This window comes from Temnothorax nylanderi, unplaced genomic scaffold (genome assembly GCF_030848795.1).
Source record: "Temnothorax nylanderi isolate EJ_2023f unplaced genomic scaffold, tnyl_v1.0 TNYL_tig0038_pilon, whole genome shotgun sequence".
Taxonomy (NCBI): Eukaryota; Metazoa; Arthropoda; class Insecta; order Hymenoptera; family Formicidae; genus Temnothorax; species Temnothorax nylanderi.
In genome coordinates this window covers 678,878-699,991 of record NW_027249100.1, presented here as the reverse complement: position 1 = coordinate 699,991, position 21,114 = coordinate 678,878, and the positions used below count along the sequence as shown (strand labels likewise).

The window sequence follows — 21,114 nt, the reverse complement described above, 5'->3', positions numbered from 1 at the left end:
GCACAATTATCCTGTACATTCCTGCGAAGTGTTCTAAATCACGACAGTTTACTTATCTTCGTCGCGATAACATGTGTGATATGACGCAGAGGTGAATCTTCATTAATGCTTAGCCGAGGGTCCATTAGTTTGATCTTATCTCCGCGCTCGTGTCTTTTACTTTTATTTTTAAGGCGGTCGCATTTGAAAACCTTGCTCTCATTAAGCTGTTGAGAAAATCCTTGGAGACTCCTGAATTTGTGCATCTTTCCAAATTTCATTCTTAATATTGGACCATTTCTATATTATCGAAACGATAACGATATATGCAATAAATGGCTTGGTTGAAAAAGAAAACGTATAGTTTTGCGTACTTCTCCGCCGAGTTTCGTTATACTTTTACGCATCGCGAGGTTCCGTCATGGAGCGATCAGGAAGAGCCGATCGGTTCTTATATCTTTACATCGCGAGATAAGCATCGATCGCCTCCGGCATTTTCATCGCGTTACTACTCTAGAAAGTTAATGACGCCTTTTCTCGCGTTAAGGAGCTGAGATGGTAGAGACGATGATGGTGGTGACATCGTGATGGCGATGATGATGGCGATGGCGATGGTGACGATGGAGGTGTTCGATCGGCTCGTTCTGGAAATCCGATCACCGGCTGTGTGTCACTAGGTCGAACACACGGAGATAGAGTTAGGTATACCGTGCATGCGCCCTGTGCAAGTCGTACGGCAAGTCGCGGGGGTGGCTTGTGGGACGGTGACGGAAGACGAGGAGAGACTCCGAGAAGCGGAAGAGAGTAGTATCAAGGCGATTCGAGAGAGCGAGAGAAGAGGGAAAAGAGAGAGAGAGAGAGAGAGAGAGAGGGGGGACAGAAGAGAGAAAGAGAGATACGGGTACGAGAAACGGGCAGAGGGATAAACGGGGGTGAAACGGAGGCAATCGCACGTGAAAAAGAGGATGTAAGCGAGAGGGAAGAAGGTTCCGTGAAAATGAGAGCGTGGAAGAGGGAGAATTCGTGAGAGCGAGAGAAAGGGGAATTGAATTGCGATGGAGAGACAGAGAGGAAACCGCGCGTTGGCAGGTGGGAGTGAGGGGGATGATCTCCGAAGTGAACGAGAGAGAGGGAGAACGCGCTCATGATGAGGAAGTGAAAGAGGGGAGCGAGAATGAGAGAGACAGAGAGAGAGAGAGAGAGAGAGAGATAGAGAAAGAGAGAGGGTCTGAAGAGAGTAATCGACAGTGGATCCGCGTTAGCTACCGAGGGATGAAAGGCAGCAGCCTCCGCGCGGCTCGTGGCGCACATCAGGAATACCTCGCGCCTACGTTTCCATCCGACGACGGGGACAACGACGACGTGGACGAGGACGAGAACGAGGACGTGGACATCGACGGGGAGTGATGCTGCGCGACGATCGATGACGGTCTCGTGACAGCGCGTTTGGATTCGCGAGTTCGAGTGATCCGCGAGTTCGATCGCGTTCAACGGGAGGATAAGCCAGTGAATTCTGCGAATAGTGAATCCCGCGAACGACAATAACGATCGGCCGAGTCTTGGGAGATCTTGTGATCTTGCACTGCCGATCGATTTCAAGCTGCGACGATGGACCGAGGTGAATGCGAGTGATAACGCCGGTCAACGGCGCGATAATCCGCCTGACAATCTGATATCTCCGTCGGATCGACGATGAGATCGTCGCGCGCGTCGTGATTCCCGTCGGATGCAGCAGGTAATTGCCTATGCATTTAATGTAAATCTAACAATAAGTAGCAAAAGAAGTAAGTATACTTATCGGCAAACCATAGTGGATTAATACATTTATAGATTATGTATTTATTCAAGTATGAACTTGAGTGAATTTATTTGGTTTGCATAAAAGAATGATTTGCAGTTCTGATTTCATTTGATAAATATTGCAATAAATCAACGTTTCTTGGGAAATACTTATATAAGACTTATGTAGACTTTCAAATAAATTTTTAATTAAATTTAAAAATTGATATATATTAATAAGTGAAAACTCAGACAGTCTGTATCGAGAATCTGCAAAGTGTCTGCTACAAATGTTAGAAGATCTGATACATATGATGCTGTTGCTAAAATGCTGGCAGAAATATAACAAAGTTTGTTAACAAAATACGATAGCGTATTAATAGCAAAAATCAAGCGAACTTTAATATATTTGCTATACGGTTAAAATTGATGGCAGAAATAGAGCAGAATCTGCATTCGACAGATCCTGCTCGGTTTCTGCCGCCAATCTGCTGTCATGTTTTATCAGCAGGTTTTATCAGCAAAGTACGAGCTTAACGTAGTTGATGCCAATTTGCCAGCAATTTCTAATCGAATTTCCTGCCAATCTGCTGGCATATTACGGAGTTTGTTTACTAGAAAATGGATAAATTAAATCCTAGCATATATCATGTGCTTTTGTTTCTACTGATTCACGATTTAATACTATTTACGATTCTATTATTTGTAACAGTATTTTGTTTGATTTTTATATATAATATAATTTTATAAAATAAATTATATTAACTAATAAAGTAACAGCGAGGAAAATAATATTTTGTGCAATATATCGGTAATTTTTTCAATTTTTTTACTTGCCTAGGGTGTCGCGTGCATGAAATATTTCCTGTCGTCAACCTAAAACTCGAGCATTAATAAAGCCAACCTAAAGAAGGAAAAAAGTCGTACCGTCATTATTTACGGAGTATAGAGTTTCGTGACTAACAAGATGTTCCTCGTCTTGATTGCCCTGCGGAATTGCCTCGTCAAAAGTAATTTTTCTGATTTTTCTGATTTCTAACCGAAATATATTTTACGCGCTCCTTTTATTGTTTTACGCGAATGTCATGTCTGTGCGGCTTCGTACGTGCGCAATCTTTAAATAGGAAGTGAGTAAAGCGCGAGGTTGGAACACAGGCGGTATGTAGGGCGTGTTATGCACGATTTTATTTTGTTCTTATTTTACTGTATTGTATGTATAACGCGCCTGTCCACATTTCGTTATGCTTCACTCTCCAAACTGGGTCAATCGTACATGATAATGGAGTTACATCTAGTTTTTATAAATCATTTGATTTTCCACACTCGGAAATTTCAGAAAGAAAAACAGCATTGATTGCCTCGGAACACAAATGGAAGAGCCTCATAACTTATTCGCTCTCTCGATTGACGGCATTAGGCGATAAAATTAGCGATAACAACAAATTATTAGCGTAAAAAGCAATAACTTTTATTACTTTTTCTGAGAATGATAATATATCATGTTACTCGTTATAAAAATGACAAAATGCAAGTCAGCGCAACGTTTAGAAGCAACCGCCCGTTTTTATCTTGTATATAAACGTTGGCAAAATAGAAATCAAGTTAAACTCATAAATTTTGTTTTTAATCGGAACGAAATTCTTCTTTAACGAAATTTAATTAAGCTTATTTCCTGTACATCCCGAGAACGGAATGCGTAGGATTATATGGTATAAGAATAAGTCTTCCATGGAACTTTCTCCGTCTTTTTCCGCTGGATTAACCCCCCCCCCCCTCCCCCTTAGAGTAGATGACTTATTGCGGATGCGGTGGATGTTACCGTGAGACTTGTCCTTCATGCGGGATAATTCCGTGAATGCGTGTTTGCGTGGAATACATTGCGTATGGAGGTACACGTGAGAGCTGTATTTAGGGTCAAGGGTAGCGACGAGCAGGCGTGCGAAAAGGGTCGACGGGCTCTTCCCTTCGTCTGTGATTGTAGAACGGCGGCGGTGGCGGCAGCGAGCCGGTTACGGGGATGCCGAGGGGATGCGAGGATACCGCGAGATGACGTTCTCCATCGCGCTCGTCGTTCACTGACGCAATCCCGGCCGGATAACGAAGACGATTTGGCAGGATGCTGCCGCGCGGGCTGCCGCTGATCGTCCTCCTCCTCGTGCAGCTGTGTCATCGTGTCATCTGGTGAGCATCGTCATTCAAATCCTCGCCCTATCCTGGAAAATCACAAGGGGGATAATAAGGTTTGGTACTTCCCTACGTTCCAATTGTAACGCACACGTGACACGCACTCGCAAGGGGTGCGATTTTGATTATGTATCCCCAGACACATATTCCGGTAGAGATAATGAGGGAAGCTTCTTTATAAACGCTGCTATAAATAATGATATACATTGCAAATGAATGAGATGCTAAACATGAAGTTTTTATATTGATGGACATATACAATAAAACTAATTTTAAAAATATATATTATTATATAAAAAAATGTAATTTCTTTCTCTCTCAGATCTTTATATAATTAAAGTACTGTAACGTATTTTAATAAAATTGCAACTAGAAGCTCTATGTCCAATTATTAATGGATAGTACTGATTTAATCAGCTTGGCACAGCTGAGGTCTTTATAGATATTTCACTAAAGAAAAGTTTCGATTTGTTCGTTCAATGAACTTCAAACTGTTCCTAAGACTCTTCAATACAATAATCTATAGCGCGATTGTAAAACTTAAAATGCAATTTGGTTTAATATCTTAATAATAATGTCGCAATTCTCAATTAATGCTATATAAATGTAGTAAAGAAAATTAATATATATATATATATATATATATATGCAATTATATATAGAAGATAAATTTCGACAGAACAAATACAGATGTGCACAAAAGAAAATAATTAAATACCTGAATTAAGGTCGACGTGCAACATGAGCAATCGTTCGTGCAATTAAAGCTCCAATCAGTCCACTGTACACAAGGAGAGACAATAAAGCTCCATTTTCCGGGCAGAAGATAAACCTGATAATTTTTTTCGAACAACGCCGCATACAAAATCGAAGCAATCTTCCCGCAGCTCGCTAATTTTTTCTCAAAATGAAGAATATTATGATAGCGAGCACAATGATCGCTAGGGACCAGACCAGATCGACTGTGCCCGAATTGGTCAATGGAAGTAATTTCCCGAGGCGTTCCATTATTTCCTTTCTATCCGTGGTTTTCTTCGGTATTTATACGTATTAATCTCGATATTTTATACCTCGATTGTGTGTATATCTTTGTTGCGCCGTTGTACATCACGTCACACATACATCTACACACGCAACATTTATTTGCTTTTTATGTAAAAATATAACTTGCTATTACATGTAAAAATATTGGACAAACCTTGGATAAATGATTCATTTTTGTGTATCAGGAAGAAACATACGTTTTGGATTTTATTCGTTATAGGCCATGTTTGATAAAAATGAACGTCGAAGATATGAATGTTCGGGGCGTACTTCAAAAGGCAAAATTTTTGTTTAAATTGTTTAAAAAATTGATCTAATAATGGAACAGTAAATCTTGCCAACATTCATATATAATTATTATAATTTATAATACGTTAATATTGAATTAATATTAAAAGGTGTGTAATATTAAATTCTATTTATAAGAGCCTACCAAAGCTGTTCTATAGTCTTTTTGTTAAAAAGAATTGGGACTAATGGAACAGTAAATCTTGCAAATATTCATATATAATTATTATAATCCGTTAATATTATTAATAATATTGTATGATATGTAATATTAAATTCTCAAAGCTATAGTCGTTTCAATATTCATTCGATAGATTTAACAACGTACTTGCTAGTAAAGATATTTCAACAGCTTTAAGCTCTATCGACAGTTTTGGGAATTTCGCACTTCACAGGGCTTCCCTGGAGAGCACCGGGATGTCCGATAGACTGGAGAACGTTACGCAGACAATTTCGAGGATACTCGAAGGCTACGATATCCGATTAAGGCCGAACTTTGGCGGTAAGCTTTGGGTCGATCTTCGCACGTTTTGCTAAAAATTGTCCTAAAAAATTTTTTACAAGTTCACAGCGATATGTGCATTATTTAATTTTGACAAAAATTATTTCGCGCGTTCACATTGAATCAAATAAGTTATATATAGAATTAATAATTATTATTAACATAATTATAATATATTTTATAATATATATAATTATATGTAATATAATATATATTAATAAACTATATACATATGTTACTAATAATATATTTCTATGTATAAAAATCTTAATGAGAAAATATAACATGCAACTTGAAAATATAACAGAAAAATATTTTTAATCCACATATTGAAATAGACTTTACAAATGGAGCTCTCGCTTATATTTGGGTTTCGAGCCGTATTTTATAGAGTTAAATTTTAGAATAGAGCTCGAAGGCAGGGCGATATGGAAAGCTTTTAATAAGGTTTTCCACGTCATTCAACGAGGCATGTTCGCAATCAGCACTTTTAATCGAACGTGCAACGAGGGGAAGTAATTTGCCGATATTATCAATGGATTAGACGAAGACTATATTTCTTTCCCTAGGTCTTTCGCATACATATCGCAAACAGCTTAAAATTATCTTTCTGAATTATGTAATGCATCTAAAAAATTAATAACAGATTATTATTTAAAGGCAATCCATTACTAGTCGGGATGGATCTTACCATCGCGAGTTTTGACGCGATCTCAGAAGTCAATATGGTGAGTATAAATAAAATTTAAAAAATATTTATACAAATGAAGAATATTTGTGGTGTGGCAATAATTTTTAATCCACTTGTCTATTAGCTTAATATATCTAATAGTTAATATAAATTTAATTTTAATGTTTAATATATTTTCATATTAATTTTAATATTTTGTATAAATTTAATTATTTAATCCTATACACGAAATAAATTTCGTCAAATTAAAAAAATACTTTTAATACTTTATATTGCTTCTTTGATTTATATTACCATTTACTCTACCATCTAATCTCGTGACACATATGTAAATCGATGCTTACGTTGCGTTGGAAACGTTTGCATTGGAATATTACACACAAGTCAGAATACAAAATTCGTTCTCTCACCGACATTCATACATCCTCGTCGCGATTCGTAAATCGATTCGTATCCCCAAGGCTCGGATAAGCTGCGTTCAACATATCCATCCAACAAAGTTTCTTTTTTTTTCTTTACTCATAATCGCGTCATTCTGTTGAAATGTATTTTTGAGCGATATTCTTTTTTTATCTTCTCCTTTCTTCTTGAAAACAACGGAATGGATTATATATACGTATGTTTTTTATAGAATTTATTTAATTAATTACAACAAGTTCTCTTAGTGACGTTAATCATTATTTGCATCTCAGGATTACACGATAACGATGTACTTAAATCAATATTGGAAGGACGAGAGACTCGCCTTCTCGCACGAGGACGAGATACTGACGTTAAGCGGCGACTTTGCGGAAAAGATTTGGGTCCCAGACACGTTTTTTGCCAACGATAAAAATAGGTAATCGCGACGACGAGTAAATATTATTGTGACGCTTCGTAAGGCCCTTGCTGAACACATTCGTATAATTATTTTATTCTCGAAGATTTCATTTAACGACGTTTTTTATTCCTTTATCTCCTCAGCTCTGTTCGGTAACGTATCGTTTTACCGAATTTATTGCAGCTTTCTGCACGATGTCACCGAGCGCAATAAACTCGTTAGATTATCTGGTGACGGCTCGATCACATACGGCATGAGATTCACAACGACCCTGGCCTGCATGATGGACCTGCATTACTACCCCCTCGACTCGCAGAATTGCACGGTCGAAATCGAAAGCTGTACGTATTGGGATATGCGTCTACAATCGATCATTCGAACGTCTATATAGCATCTATCATTCTCTTCTCGTAATTGTCGCTTTACATAAAAAGATTAAAAAACCACGACACCTTTTTTATATATTATAAAAAGTAATATTCTCAGTCAGTTTTCAAAAATATTTCCTATCTTTTTAAATTAAATATTTTGTTTGCAAAAATTACACTCATTAGCTGGAATAATCGTCTAAAATATATGTAAAAATCAATTATTTGACTAAGGATTAAGAAATGAAGAAAGCAAAAAGTGTTCTAACAAACTGTAGATTATTCTGAATTATAAATTGTTTTAAATGCTCAGATGGATACACAGTGTCCGACGTAGTAATGTACTGGAAGGAAACTCCCGTTCGTGGGGTCGAGGAGGCGGAATTGCCGCAATTTACGATAATCGGCTACGAGACCAACGATCGAAAGGAGAAGCTGGCGACGGGCATTTACCAAAGGCTCTCGCTAAGTTTCAAGCTTCAGAGGAACATCGGATATTTCGTTTTTCAGACGTACCTGCCAAGTATACTAATTGTGATGCTCAGCTGGGTCAGTTTCTGGATCAATCACGAAGCCACCAGCGCGAGAGTAGCTCTCGGTATGTCTTTAAAAAAACTGTATAATTCCTTTAAATTGATTAAAATCAGATTTCCATTAAATTAGAACTAGTAAGTTTTTACTTCTCTTCCCTTTTAGCAATAAATTTCGATTTTTTTCTAACAAATTGTCGCTAAGAAAAATTATTTTCTCGTTGAATTTATAGGCAAATGTAACATAGGATGTATAATTTATTACTCTCTTCTCTCCTTTCAGGCATCACAACCGTACTGACAATGACAACAATATCGACGGGTGTCAGAAGCTCACTGCCACGGATCAGTTACGTGAAAGCCATCGACATCTACCTGGTGATGTGCTTTGTTTTCGTGTTCGCGGCTCTGCTGGAATACGCGGCGGTCAATTACACGTATTGGGGCGCCAGAGCGAAGAAGAAGACGAAGAAGAAAGAGACCGATGAGAAAAAAATACTATCTTCTAAAACAGGTAACCGGGGGGGAGCCGAATATCGGCTTGATGATCTCCCAAGATTTACCATATTTTCTTGTTCGATTAATTCATTTCTTTTCAGGAAGCAAAGCCAGCTCGCCTTACCCCGGCTCCACGGACGCGGATATCATAGAGCTTCAAGACCTCAGAATGTCACCTCTGCCGAGCATTAGAAATAGGTCAGGTTTAGTCAGCGCTTCATCGACACTGGGAGCCGGAAGGGATCACGACCCGGCCAAGTTTCCGCCGAGCTTTCGTATTTCCAGGACCGCCGCTTATAACACGCACGGACGAAGCAGCGGTCTCAGGTACAGAGGCCCGAGACCGCACAAGCCAAAGGTATGCGAAGGCCCGGAAGGCCTTTCTCGACAAAAGCAACTGTACTGAAAATACTTGAGAAATGTCTCAAACATTCTCACCACGCTTTTGCGTTTTACATTTTTGGGAAAAAGACACTTTTGGAGGACTACAAAAATGAAAAGAATTACCGGAGTTACTCCTTTAACTTTTTTAATCACACTTCTCTTTATCTAAAGTTTAAATTTAATTTAAATCTACTTAACTCTAAAACTGCAATCGGATCTTGTAGGTGTTACACGCTCTACGTAGAGGAGCTTCCGTATTACGTGTGTCGATGCCGAAGATCAAGGACGTAAACGTGATAGACAAGTACTCGCGGATCATCTTCCCAGTCAGCTTCATGCTGTTTAACGCCGGGTACTGGATCTTCTACTTCTTCTGAGCGGCGAACGGATATTAAAAACTGAATTCCACTCGGCCTCGTGTGCGCCTAAAAAGGACCAATCGATTCGGGAGGATCCTTTCAAGTCTTCTAGCATGATCATCGAAGGATGTGCAATATTTTTCAGAGGTATAAAGGTCCACCGAATACCAGCAGGTGATGAAAGTACTGAATCGAAAGTACTGCCACGAAACACTTATTGATAAAAGTAGAACGGCGGAGGACTCGTGTGTGCCAACAGCGTTTATGAAAATTTTCGTTAATTAGAAAGTATATAAATATTAGCGATAAGTAATATGGATGAGCGATAAGCAATATGGATGAGAGATAAAACAATATGAATGAGCGATAAGCAATATGGACGAATGACAATATGTTCCTAATAAAGCATGACAGCTTTGCCATGTTCGTACGAGAAGGGTCAATAAGTAGATATTCGGACGACAAAAATTTGCGGCAATCTCGAGAAACAAAATGCGTCGGAACATTTGCGCCCGTGATGACAAACGTAGTCTAAAATCATTTTATTTTCGAAATAAAATGTTTTTTTTGTGTATTAAAAAGCTATTTTTCTTCATATATTAAAAAAATATCACTTAATGATTTAACGAAATGTATCTAAAATACACTTCTACTCTGTTAATTTTGTCTGTGACGATAAAGTCTTATAAAATGATATAAAATCAAATATATGTTATTTTTATATTTGTGTCTTGGTTCGCCTTCATGATCGCCGGCTCGTTTTTATGCAAAATGGTTCTCTGGCCCACAATTTCACAAAATAGAATTAAGTAAGATCGATGTAAAAAATACGAAATTAACGGATCAAGTTATAAGTTCAAATAAATTAATTGACTGATGGAATCGAAAAAAGATTATTATCGACGATAATAAATTATTTGAAGAAATAGATTGACAATATATAACGGATTGGCAATCAACATAATTCTTTCTATACTGTATTATAATAATTATTTCCACAATCGTCATTTTCAGTCATACAATTTGCAGGCATGGATTGTATCAGATATCATCACGTATAAACTTGAAAGATATTTTTCTTAAAAAATAAAGTATTTGAAAAATGTCATATAGAGACAGTACATTTGTGGCTTAACAACAATTTCTAAATATAATTTTAAGAAATAAATATGGCTATAAAAATAGTGAATAAATACGTATAATAATCCGGGCAATTAAACACGTGTCTAACGCGAATAGATTTACAGATATACGGAAATTTGCTTTCATTATTTTACAGTAAGTCGCACGTGCAATTTTGATAAATCTTTATTTTTAGGAGTAAATAGTATCTGTTAGACAAAACACACACACACACACACACATGTAAAATAGAGGATAATCTCTATTAACGATTGGCTAAGACACGTAATGATTTACAGTGTAAGAATGTCCAAACTTCCGTTTGACAATTACGTTACAGACGAATGGATCGAATGGACATATTTTTAACAATCCAATTTAACGAGATTGTTTTTATAATAATTAGATGTACATGTATATATACGAGCAGTTTAATAAAAAATAAGTGTACAAATATACTACATATTTTTATATCATTAACAATCCATTCAACACTTTAATCCTGTTTAACATGTTTAAGTTACACAGTAATATTTCTCATTCTTCATTTTACTTGTGGCTTTCATAACAGCAACTTGTTAATTTAATTTAGAAAAGCAATAATCCCATAATAATGCGTCCTTTATATGATTCCTATTATAAATCCTATTATAGATCCTTAGTCCAAAAATACAATATATATGTGGTTATATATAGAATATAGACTATTATAGACTTCAGTCCTCAAAAATATGGCTATACACCCATGTTAAAATCAGTTATATTAGAATTATAAGATAAACACGAGAAAATAGACGAGAATATACTTTATTCAAAAAAATCATGTCTTTTAAGGAGACTACTAATTTCTATGATAATCATATAATAAAATTGTACACTTATGTATGTCTAATATATAAAAGTATAAAATTTCTTAATTTCTTAATTTGTATTTTCAAGTTTGTAATGCTCGATATTTTTACAGGCACATATCTTATAACAAATATACTATATATATATGTATATACTTATTCTACAAATACACAAGTTTTTTTCTCTCTTTATCAAAACGTGTGATATCGTCTTGTCCACTTCCCATCACATATATGGAGTTTCATGTCATAAACTTAAATATAATATATATATATATATATATATAGATCTTTAATGTGAAATCTCTCAATATTATCAAAATATTTTTGGCTCTTATCCGATTCTACATTTGTGTACTTTATAATACTAATATATCACTATGTTTCATAAAAATATCGTAAAATGCACGGTTAGAGATCCTATAAAATGTAATGAGCATTACCTTCTGTGATAAAACTCTGATATAGAGAATTGGGTATTCAAAAATACCATGCTATGCGTCCCATTGCCTTAAAATATACGTTTCAAGATCATGTACTTCACTCGCGAACAGTATTGCTCCCATGCGTATCCGTAGCGCGCCTGACAACGTTTATTGTCTCTCACGGCTCTGTAAGCGAGCACTAACGTGCAGCAGATCGCCGTGTAGTACGGTAGAATGTCGTATGCCAAGCTAATACTCGCGATAGACCACTGCATTATAATGTCGCCCAAATAATTGGGATGTCTCACATAGCCCCATAAACCTGACACCATCAATTTCTTTCCACGTAATGTCGGGATAGTTTCCATATCTGTAAATTTCAAGGATGGACGTTAGTTTTAATCAGAAGAGTAAAAAAGGAATAGTTATTGCTTGCCCTTACACTTACAAGGTATTGTCGGCGAAACTGGATTCTTCCTAAACTCATCTTTCCGCAAGTTACTAGCCCTGTATAAAGCATATCCCACTACAAAGCTCAAAATAGATATGCCAGCGAAGTAGTTAAGTTTCATCCTGAGAGAATACAAAATATGAATTATCAAAATATTGTGTTGGTATTTATGTATGTTAATTGAACTTACTTCTGATATAATATAAATCTTGTGGTGAGAGTCGTCAAAAATGGGTACAACAGGTGACTAACACATGTCATGTATCCGGTTCCCTCATACATTATTGTGAAGGTCGTAAAGATAGTAGCTTCGTATATTAAGCCATGTATGATATAAAATAGCTGCACCAAGACAGCTAACAATGCAGTTATATCAAGTTTCTCAATACTTAGATTCTTTATATCGCCAGCAGCTTTAACTGCGACGGCTATGTTCACGATCAACTGCAAAATAGTGAATATAATTACATTCGATTTTTAATTGTTACTTCATATTGTACAATCTGCTTGCGGTAAAAATAAAAATAAAAAGCAATAATTACCGTGCCAATGAGAGAAGCTCGTATCAACAGTAGCTTAATGTCCAAAGTGCCAATTCGCGGATTAATTTCCCTGCCCTGCCAAAAATTATATATCTTGCTGTTGGTTGATGCATATATATTCAGATTGGCCACTGAAGCTTTTCCTGCCTTGATATACAATGCCATAGCTAAAAATGTTCCCACAATCCAGCCACTAATTGACAACTGCATGATATTATTCAAGATGTAATCGCTAATCGGTATATTCATGTACAGGCATAGACCAATTATCATTAGCGTTACTATAGCGCTCAAAAAGCCTGAAAAATTTTAAGAAAATATTAAAGTAATAATAGTAATAATAATAATAATGATACGTAATTAAAAATTACACAAGCATGTACCATTTATGCGATATTGGAGTCTCCCGATTTTGCTCTGCTGTCCGTCAACGGTTTTCCCAATCGGTATAATCGAAATACAAGCCAATAATGTCAAAAATGCAATGTAAGACAACAAGGTATATAAATTTAAGTAAGATTCCAAGTTGACAGCAGGTTTTATAAGTGCAGATTTGCACTGTCCTTTCAAGCACAAGAGTTGTGGTAAGATTACAGACATCGGTAATATAAATACGAGGAAAGATGTGCCGATCCATCCGCCCCATTCTTGCGGTTTGTCGACTCTATTTATCTCCTTTTCACGTTTCACCACTGATTCCCATTTATCGCCCTCATGCAAGGGTTTCGTCAAATCCTGAAACAATCATCGACATAACGCATCACAATTTTGTTAGAAAACAAGAAAAAATTATCAGAAAATAATATTAATAATACATTATCAAAACGTACATCTCTTTGCATTGAATATCCTCTTTCTTTGTCTCCCGGAGGATAATCTTGTACATAATTTTTTCTCTCCAGCGGAAGCGAGACGGCTCTATCCATGCTTCTTGTTATAATTGATTTATATTCCTGGTCAGTCTTCAGAAGTGTCGGTCTGCGCGTTACCGTTATAATTTCCCTCTTCAAGCGTTGTTGCAGAGGCAACGATTCAGTCGGACTCTCCTGCAGTGCCTTTAAGTCGCTTCCTTTATGATTGCTGGTTTTATCTATACAAACGAGAAGAATTTTGCATATGACTATCAATACGCGCAACAAATATCAAATGCAGAATACACTTACCGCCTTCGACATCTATGCGAGATAGAGATATCTTAGCGAGACGCGTGCTACGAACAGGCAATTTCCTAGACGAAAGCGTTGGCGATCTCCCAGGCGATCTGGCCGACTGCCTTCCTGGCGATCGCCTGCTCGGCGACTTCCTGCTGGGGGAATATCTTGAGGGGCTCTTTGTTGTTCTCCTGCTTGTTCTGGTGGTACTTCTTCCTGCTCTCTCAGCCTTAGAAGACAAAAAAGACTGGTATATAAGATAAGACCTTAGCTTCAAATTCATCCTATATATTCCTTAATACATAATTTTCAACAATGTTCCCTTACCAATCGCTAACAACTTACCTTTATGTCATTTTCTCTAACTGTGTGCTCCATGCCTGTTTCAAATTGTATCTTATATCGATCGCCTCTGACGTTGAGAATCCTTCCCTTATAATATTCAGAAGTATTCGGATGCTTGGCAAGGACTTCTTCACCCTCGGTAAACTTCATTGGGAGACCTATGTGGAGCATATCCCAAAAATTAAACTTAAAACTTAATTAAAAATTATTAATTAACTAATCAGCTTAGTTTATATAAATCTTCTCTAGCTCAATGTTACATATATATGCAATATACATGTATATATGCATATATGTATATATATGTATATATATATATATACATACATATATCACATAACGCATAGGATAATCTAGGAAAGCAAGATAATTAGATCTACTGGGCTTATATAATCCAGATTTAACGCAATTGCAGCTCGAAAACGATCACTTATTGCTTCGTACGCGTACACAGGAGCCTGCACGGATAACGGAGCAGGAATTCGGTCCGGTCGAAAAGCGCGGGGTGCCGCGTAAGTTTCGTAACCGCCCGTTACGAAGGCTAAACGTAAACGTAAACGGTCGCGGCATCGGAAGCGAATCGCGGGAAAGTTTCGCCCGCGCTTTCGGCGGGTCTCTTGGATCGGAACGCGTCTCACCGGGATCGCGACGTCGTGGCTTCGCAAACGCTCTACTTACTCGTGCTCCAACGGTCGGTTCCACTCCGCAGATATCTGCCGCGACGCCGCGAAAAATAATAAAACTTCCACGAGTCGCGAGGTTACGCCTGATACCGCTCTGGCGCATCGTAGTAATGATGGGGGAGGGACGCGCGAGCGCGGGGCAGGCGCGCAGGCACGCAGGCACGCGCGTCGCGCGTTCCGCAACCCATCCGATGTAGTCCACGCGGGAAATCGACCCACGCCACGCCGTTTACGTCAGCACGGCGCGTTCGCAACGCGCGCCACGTTTATTCGCGCGCGTCCGGTACGGGGCACGCTGGGGGGCCCGTGCCCGTATCTTATCACGGGGAACGGAAGCCGCACCGCCGCCGGCACCGCAGTGGTATGTCGCAAATGATTCAGCATGGCCCCTCTTGCACGGCGTGCATCATTCTATAGCTACGATTGGCTTTGAATTAAACTCGGTTTATCTCACTCGGAGAGATATGTATTATAACTTGGAAAGATTTTATATTCCGCGTTTTTTAATCTCTAGATCCACATAAATATATAACGATCCATGTATCTTTAAAAATAAATTAATGTTAATTACTCAAGATCAGCAATTCACAGTTTCAATCCGATTGTGATGAACCCAGGAACGAGGGCCTGGGGTAAATTTTACACCCCAGTATCAAAAAAATTAAGCTCACATCACAAATAATTTTAATGTTTTTTTTCGTTTTTTAAATATTTCTTTTAGTTTCTCCTTCTTTCAGAAAATGTTTAAATCTATATACATATATTGTCCTCAAATATTAATAAATTATAGAACAATGAAAAATATGCAATATGCAATTATAAGTAAAAATGACTTTTTTAATTAAAGTGTAAAAAAATCACTCCACGTGACCTTATGACGTGACAATTGCATTTATGCAAAAGAAATCAGGCGTCCGTTTTCGAGTTAAAAATAGGCATATGACTATAATATTTGCCGCGTTAACTCCTGTCTTTAATAAATACTTGTGGTTAATTCAGAGAAAAATATTCGGATGCTTATTTTTCTTGACAATTCTTTTGACTATTATTAACTATTACCAGTTTGATTGAAACTGTGAATTACTAATGCGCGTTTTTAAACGCTGAATATTGATGTAAGTTTTTGTTTGATTTAAAAAAATTTGTAAACTTTTTAATCTTTTTATTGATCAGCTTTTATATTATATTTTATTACACATTTAACAATGGGCGACCTTTGCCATTTACCGATAAATATATACCTATGTTGTTGTTTGTTTGCGATCTTTAACCGGTTATTACTTCATTCTATACATCTTGACATCTTGTTAAATTCTTAGCCTGTTTCTTTTTATTAAAATTTATAATCTTGAGTTTATTAACCTTTGATATTTAATTATGTTGCTGAGGAAGACTTAACAAATAAGTATAGTCGAAACGTTCGACATAATTAATATATTATTGATAATAATAGACTTTTTAAATCAACAACATCCCTATTTTTGCTCGTCTTTAGTCATTTATCTTAATTATTATATAGATTATAGATTCTGTTATATTTCGGCTGGCTGCTAAAAAAATGTAGACACTTTACAAAATCTGTCTGTGACAGATTTGGTACGCTGTTGGAATTATTATTAAGCTATATTTATCATGATAGAAGTTCTGTGATAATAATGACACGTAAAAGCCACTTTAGATTTCATTTACAATTCGATTCACGTCAGATATCTATTTTAGAATAAAATTCTTTTTATAATCTTATACGCCGCGTATATTTATGTATATATATTGTATATATTATTGTATATATTATGTATATATATTTTAATATAAATGTTATACATTTTCGTGTATTTTTATTCTTTAAATACTTTTTATATTCCATGGCGAATAAAATTATAAATGAAATTCTATTCTGAATTCTGATACGAATTACAGATCGTCTATAGTGCGCTTATTACAAGCATTAACGAAGACTAGAAAGACCGTGCTAGAAATAAATCAATTTTCTTCTTTTAAATGCTATTTTCAGACACATATCGTATTACATACCTCGTATTATATATTCAGAGTATATCTTGAAATAACATAATTCGTGCTTTTTTTTACGAGATTGCGCACGTATAATTGTATGTACAATCTGCCTGATAAGTTAACCAAATGCAATTGAAGTCAAAGCGCACTGCTGGAGATTATAATTTTTCCAGATATAAAAGTCAAATGTTATTTTTTGTGAAATTATATCCCATATTACGAAGAAAAGGACTCTGAGAACTAATTCATTGCTTTGAATGAAGAGATTGCTTTCCAAGTGACGTATGGTTCTCAATTATAATTTTCGTAAATCTCAATATTTATGCAAATCGTCAACTTACAATTTCATATTTCGAAGTTCCTATTGTAGCACATCACATGCAGAAACAAAATAAAACGTGTACAATTGTAATCGCAAAATTAACTAGGTTACAGAGACATCAAAAATAAAAATCGTGACGTTACAAACGCGTTTGCTATACAATAACGAAATCCCGCGGGTAATCTGAAAAATATTTGCGTACAACGATTGCAAGCACGTTGTTGTTCTTCCTCGGTAACGCGAAAGCGCGCACATGGACGAATTGAATTTGGAAAATAAACGTGAACTCCTAGTGCGTATTTTTTCGCATGGCTTATCGTATGGTGCTTATCGTGTGTATAATTTTCATTTGCGAACTTCGGAATTCTTTCAGAATTCCTTGGAGACAATTTTATGCTCCAGCGAGCGTAACGCGCACGAATTCATAGACGATATCCCGCAGATTTTTGCGACTGACGATCTCAAAGCTGTATCTCGCAGGGAGGAGACAAACGGAGAAAAGAATTCACACACGCTTTACGATAAATTCTCAACGCCAACGTCGTCCGTTAGCGCGTCAAAAGGTTGCACTCTTTGCGAAAAGAGAGTTTCGATTTAATGTTACGTATAATGTCGCGCGGGAATGTAAAATACTGAAGTAAATATATTGAAAAATGCTATAGTGCATTTAGGTATCTGTTATTAGATGCGATACTTCATCTTGTAACTCATTATATGAAATCTTGGTTACACCTTTGTATGTGACTGAAATTGAATATCGAATTTATTTATTATAGATAATGCAAAAGAAATTGTAGCGTTGGAATCAAAATGCGAAGAACTGCATGCTCAGATCGAGTGTCTAACGAAACAGAAAGAAGATGCGTTTGAGGAGATAGAACGTTTGAAGGATCAAGTAAAATTTTATTATCTCAATATCGGTAGATGCTGTTATTTCACGTTTGGATTACCTTTATTACTAGCAACATTCGTTATTTTGTTTTCATGTTTCCTTGCGCTTGTGTATTCTGTTGTAAATACCGAGTATTTTTTGCCTGTTTCTTATTTCGTAAATACCAAATGGAGCATTTTCATTACTTTCTTGAAAGTGCCATTTGTTAATTTGCTTATATCTTCGTGCAGATATTAAGTCAGAGTACTTATTGCACAAGCCTTGGTGCGGTATTAGGTAACTTGACGTGGCGTGCTTCTAGATTTCCGCAAATAGTCGACGCTTGGTTATCGAACGTAAGTACGTTAATAATATTAAGTAAAATATTGTAGTTGAAATTTTCCTGCATTCAAAATGCGTAATAAAAGTTAGAGAGGATAAAAAAGATATAGAATCCAAAATATATACACTGTTAAATATTAAAGGATAAAATTTAGATCAACACCTTGAGTTAAATTAACATTTTGTTATTTTTAACTACCATGTTCGTCGAAATTTATTATTTTAAAAATATCACAAAAATATTATTTCAACTTTATTTTAGTTAAATTAACAACAATTGAGTAGGAGTAATGGCGGCTTATAGGAACGGCTAAAAATGACCTCAATTGAGTATAATTTGACATTACGAATTTAACAGTGTAATATTGCAAGCCTTTCTATATTATAAAGATATATATAGACAAGTAATTAAATGTATACTTAAATAAGTTTTCAAAATGTAATGTAACTTCTCTTTAAATGTAGCTGTGCTATAAATGTAGTCCTGTTTCCATAGTTTCAGAATAAAATAGGAGAATTCTTGTCAATAGTGAACGGGACATTCGACGCGTTCGTTAATACTTATAGAAGCGCATTCCCTCCTACGAGCAATGTTGAGTACCAATTTGTAATGGGATTTCTCGGTGTCGTCACCAATATATCCGCGAGTCCGGAAGGTCGTGAGTTTTTAATTACAAATTCCAGCGGTACGGAATTCGTGCAAAAGCTAATTAAACTGACGCCTGAATTACCGTCTGCTCCCGGGACGGTATCTTTGAAAAGGCACGTTTTAAAGAGTTATCTTGTGTGACGTATTTTTAAAAGTTATTTTAATCTGTTCTATAGCTATTTTATTTTTCCCAATGTCTATATATATCGTAGTCTAATATTTCATTTTATTGAAAAAAAAAAAAACGAAACTTTGATGATATCTTAAGTGCGGTCGCAATTACAGATTAATGTTAATGATCCTGTACAACGTGAGCATGAACAAGACCGGCTTGCAATATCTGCTCGAGTCGCGAGTAGGAGACGCGCTAAGTCATTGTTTGGGTGATGAGGCGTCTTCGGAAGAGATGCAACTGCTCTGCCTTCGCGTTCTACAATCCGTCACTTACGATCTCGAGGAACCGAAATACGTTCACGATTTGACTATGATAATTCCGATCGAACGAATCGAGACGATGATGTCCGCGAAACGGAGCGACATAAGCGGTGCGGCGAAACAAGTCGTCAAACATTTGCGACACAGTCAAAAAATTACGAAGTGATTATTAAAAACTCAACGCGTTTGTCATGTCTTATGTGATTATAAAAGTATATATAAATAATAAAATGTTTAATGTGTATACATTTCTTCGCAAGATAATGATATTAAATCACAGTTAGTTTCGGATTACTTTTAAAAATAATTTTAAAGTTTTAACAAACAGATAATTAACTGTCTGAAAGCAATTTTTTGTATTTTAAGAAACGTTTTATTAATTGCACATTTAAAATATATTAATGTAAAATATATTACTAATTAAATAGATCACAATGCTATGAATATTTTTATTACTAAATCTTGAATATATACGTTCGATGCATCAACTCGTTAAATTTTTGCTTGATTTGAATTTTTGCTTTTATAAATAATCCACAAATTACGTTATGTTATGCATCAAACTGAAACGCTGGACTTTTATAAGCGCGTTGCCTTCCCTATTATTACAATAATAGACTATCGCCAGACTGCAGACTATCCTTGGAACATATGTTCGTATAGCTACCGTGAGGGTTGTCGACGATATCGATCTGCAAAGAGCAGGAACGAAATGAAAGCGATTGTACATACAGGATGCAATATACAGTAACTATAACCAACACTATAACGGTACTATACGGTAAAAGTGTCTGATATTATATGAGTTACGTAACTAGCCCCATAAAAATATTAATATTACAGTAATGACGAAGTAATTATACGGTAATAATGCATACACGAAGGGGGGGGAGGGACTAGACTCTCATGAATAATTAAATTCCCTACGACAGTAATATATACAAAATGCAGTTTATATATCGGTCCTAGCGCTTACGATTCCATCGCCGTAACTCATATTTATTAATCTGACAGTTAATTAACGTTTAAAAAATTCTCTTTTGCCTGCTCTTTATAACAAATTATTCACGAAGAGAAGCGAGACACGTCAGTTGCACTGACCCAGCAGATATATCGAGGTAATGACCGGCCGCTCCAAATAAAAGTTCGCGTGCGTTCCATAGATGTTCGATCGCGTAATTATCTTAATTTAAATATTTTACATAATATATGGGAACTTTGAAAAATATTGCAGAACATTTCAGACTTTCTCTTTGCAGGAATGAAGTGACGAAATACAAAAATACTGTAATTTCTAAAAGTAAGATTGTTCTTTCCATGAATATAACATAGATAGGACGAACAATAATATATTTCATTCAAGTAGCAAATATAATCGTAAAGTTAAGATTGAAAGGTGTCCCTCTCCTTCGTTGAATATTAAATTAAAAAAAACGTGTTTCCTTCGCCGAGCAACGTAACCCGTTATGCCCGTCCCTGAATT

General features: G+C 36.2%; 3 protein-coding genes across 10 annotated transcripts in view; 2 read left to right on the top strand and 1 right to left on the bottom strand.

Annotated features, from left to right (window-relative positions):
- The first annotated feature begins 1,210 nt into the window (after positions 1-1,210).
- Positions 1,211-11,006, top strand: Lcch3 (Ligand-gated chloride channel homolog 3). The gene is made up of 10 exons (XM_071703994.1): positions 1,211-1,714; positions 3,740-3,939; positions 5,670-5,776; positions 6,437-6,504; positions 7,160-7,305; positions 7,471-7,628; positions 7,969-8,253; positions 8,469-8,699; positions 8,785-9,041; positions 9,292-11,006. Exons 2-10 carry the CDS (start codon positions 3,875-3,877, stop codon positions 9,442-9,444), a joined length of 1,470 nt encoding a protein of 489 aa, XP_071560095.1. The 5' UTR covers positions 1,211-1,714; positions 3,740-3,874; the 3' UTR covers positions 9,445-11,006.
- The window catches only part of Lbr (lamin B receptor), a 100,548-nt gene continuing 90,397 nt past the window's right edge, over positions 10,964-21,114 (bottom strand). For 3 of the 8 annotated variants that reach the window (XM_071703987.1, XM_071703985.1, XM_071703992.1), the window contains 8 exons: positions 14,314-14,471; positions 13,981-14,197; positions 13,648-13,907; positions 13,201-13,552; positions 12,818-13,116; positions 12,466-12,719; positions 12,273-12,397; positions 10,964-12,194 (listed from right to left, as the gene is read on the bottom strand). In XM_071703987.1, the coding sequence (XP_071560088.1) occupies positions 11,911-12,194; positions 12,273-12,397; positions 12,466-12,719; positions 12,818-13,116; positions 13,201-13,552; positions 13,648-13,907; positions 13,981-14,197; positions 14,314-14,463 (1,941 nt within the window). In that variant the 5' untranslated portion in view covers positions 14,464-14,471 and the 3' untranslated portion in view covers positions 10,964-11,910. The other 5 variants (XM_071703986.1, XM_071703990.1, XM_071703988.1 and 2 more) reach the window with 5 other exon arrangements.
- Positions 17,465-20,193, top strand: LOC139771318 (heat shock factor 2-binding protein). The gene is made up of 5 exons (XM_071704012.1): positions 17,465-17,897; positions 18,111-18,229; positions 18,457-18,561; positions 19,044-19,309; positions 19,482-20,193. The coding sequence occupies exons 1-5, from the start codon at positions 17,588-17,590 to the stop codon at positions 19,795-19,797; spliced, it is 1,116 nt and encodes a 371-aa protein (XP_071560113.1). The 5' UTR covers positions 17,465-17,587; the 3' UTR covers positions 19,798-20,193.

Excerpts from the sequence above, each read along its gene's own strand:
- LOC139771318 (XM_071704012.1), top strand. The coding sequence starts at position 17,588 with ATGGACGAATTGAATTTGGAAAATAAACGTGAACTCCTAGTGCGTATT. Across the intron at positions 18,230-18,456 it reads TAGAACGTTTGAAGGATCAA|ATATTAAGTCAGAGTACTTA; the intron begins GTAAAATTTTAT and ends ATCTTCGTGCAG. Across the intron at positions 19,310-19,481 it reads GGGACGGTATCTTTGAAAAG|ATTAATGTTAATGATCCTGT; the intron begins GCACGTTTTAAA and ends TCGCAATTACAG.
- Lcch3 (XM_071703994.1), top strand. The coding sequence starts at position 3,875 with ATGCTGCCGCGCGGGCTGCCGCTGATCGTCCTCCTCCTCGTGCAGCTG. Across the intron at positions 5,777-6,436 it reads ATTAAGGCCGAACTTTGGCG|GCAATCCATTACTAGTCGGG; the intron begins GTAAGCTTTGGG and ends TATTATTTAAAG. Across the intron at positions 7,629-7,968 it reads CACGGTCGAAATCGAAAGCT|ATGGATACACAGTGTCCGAC; the intron begins GTACGTATTGGG and ends TTAAATGCTCAG.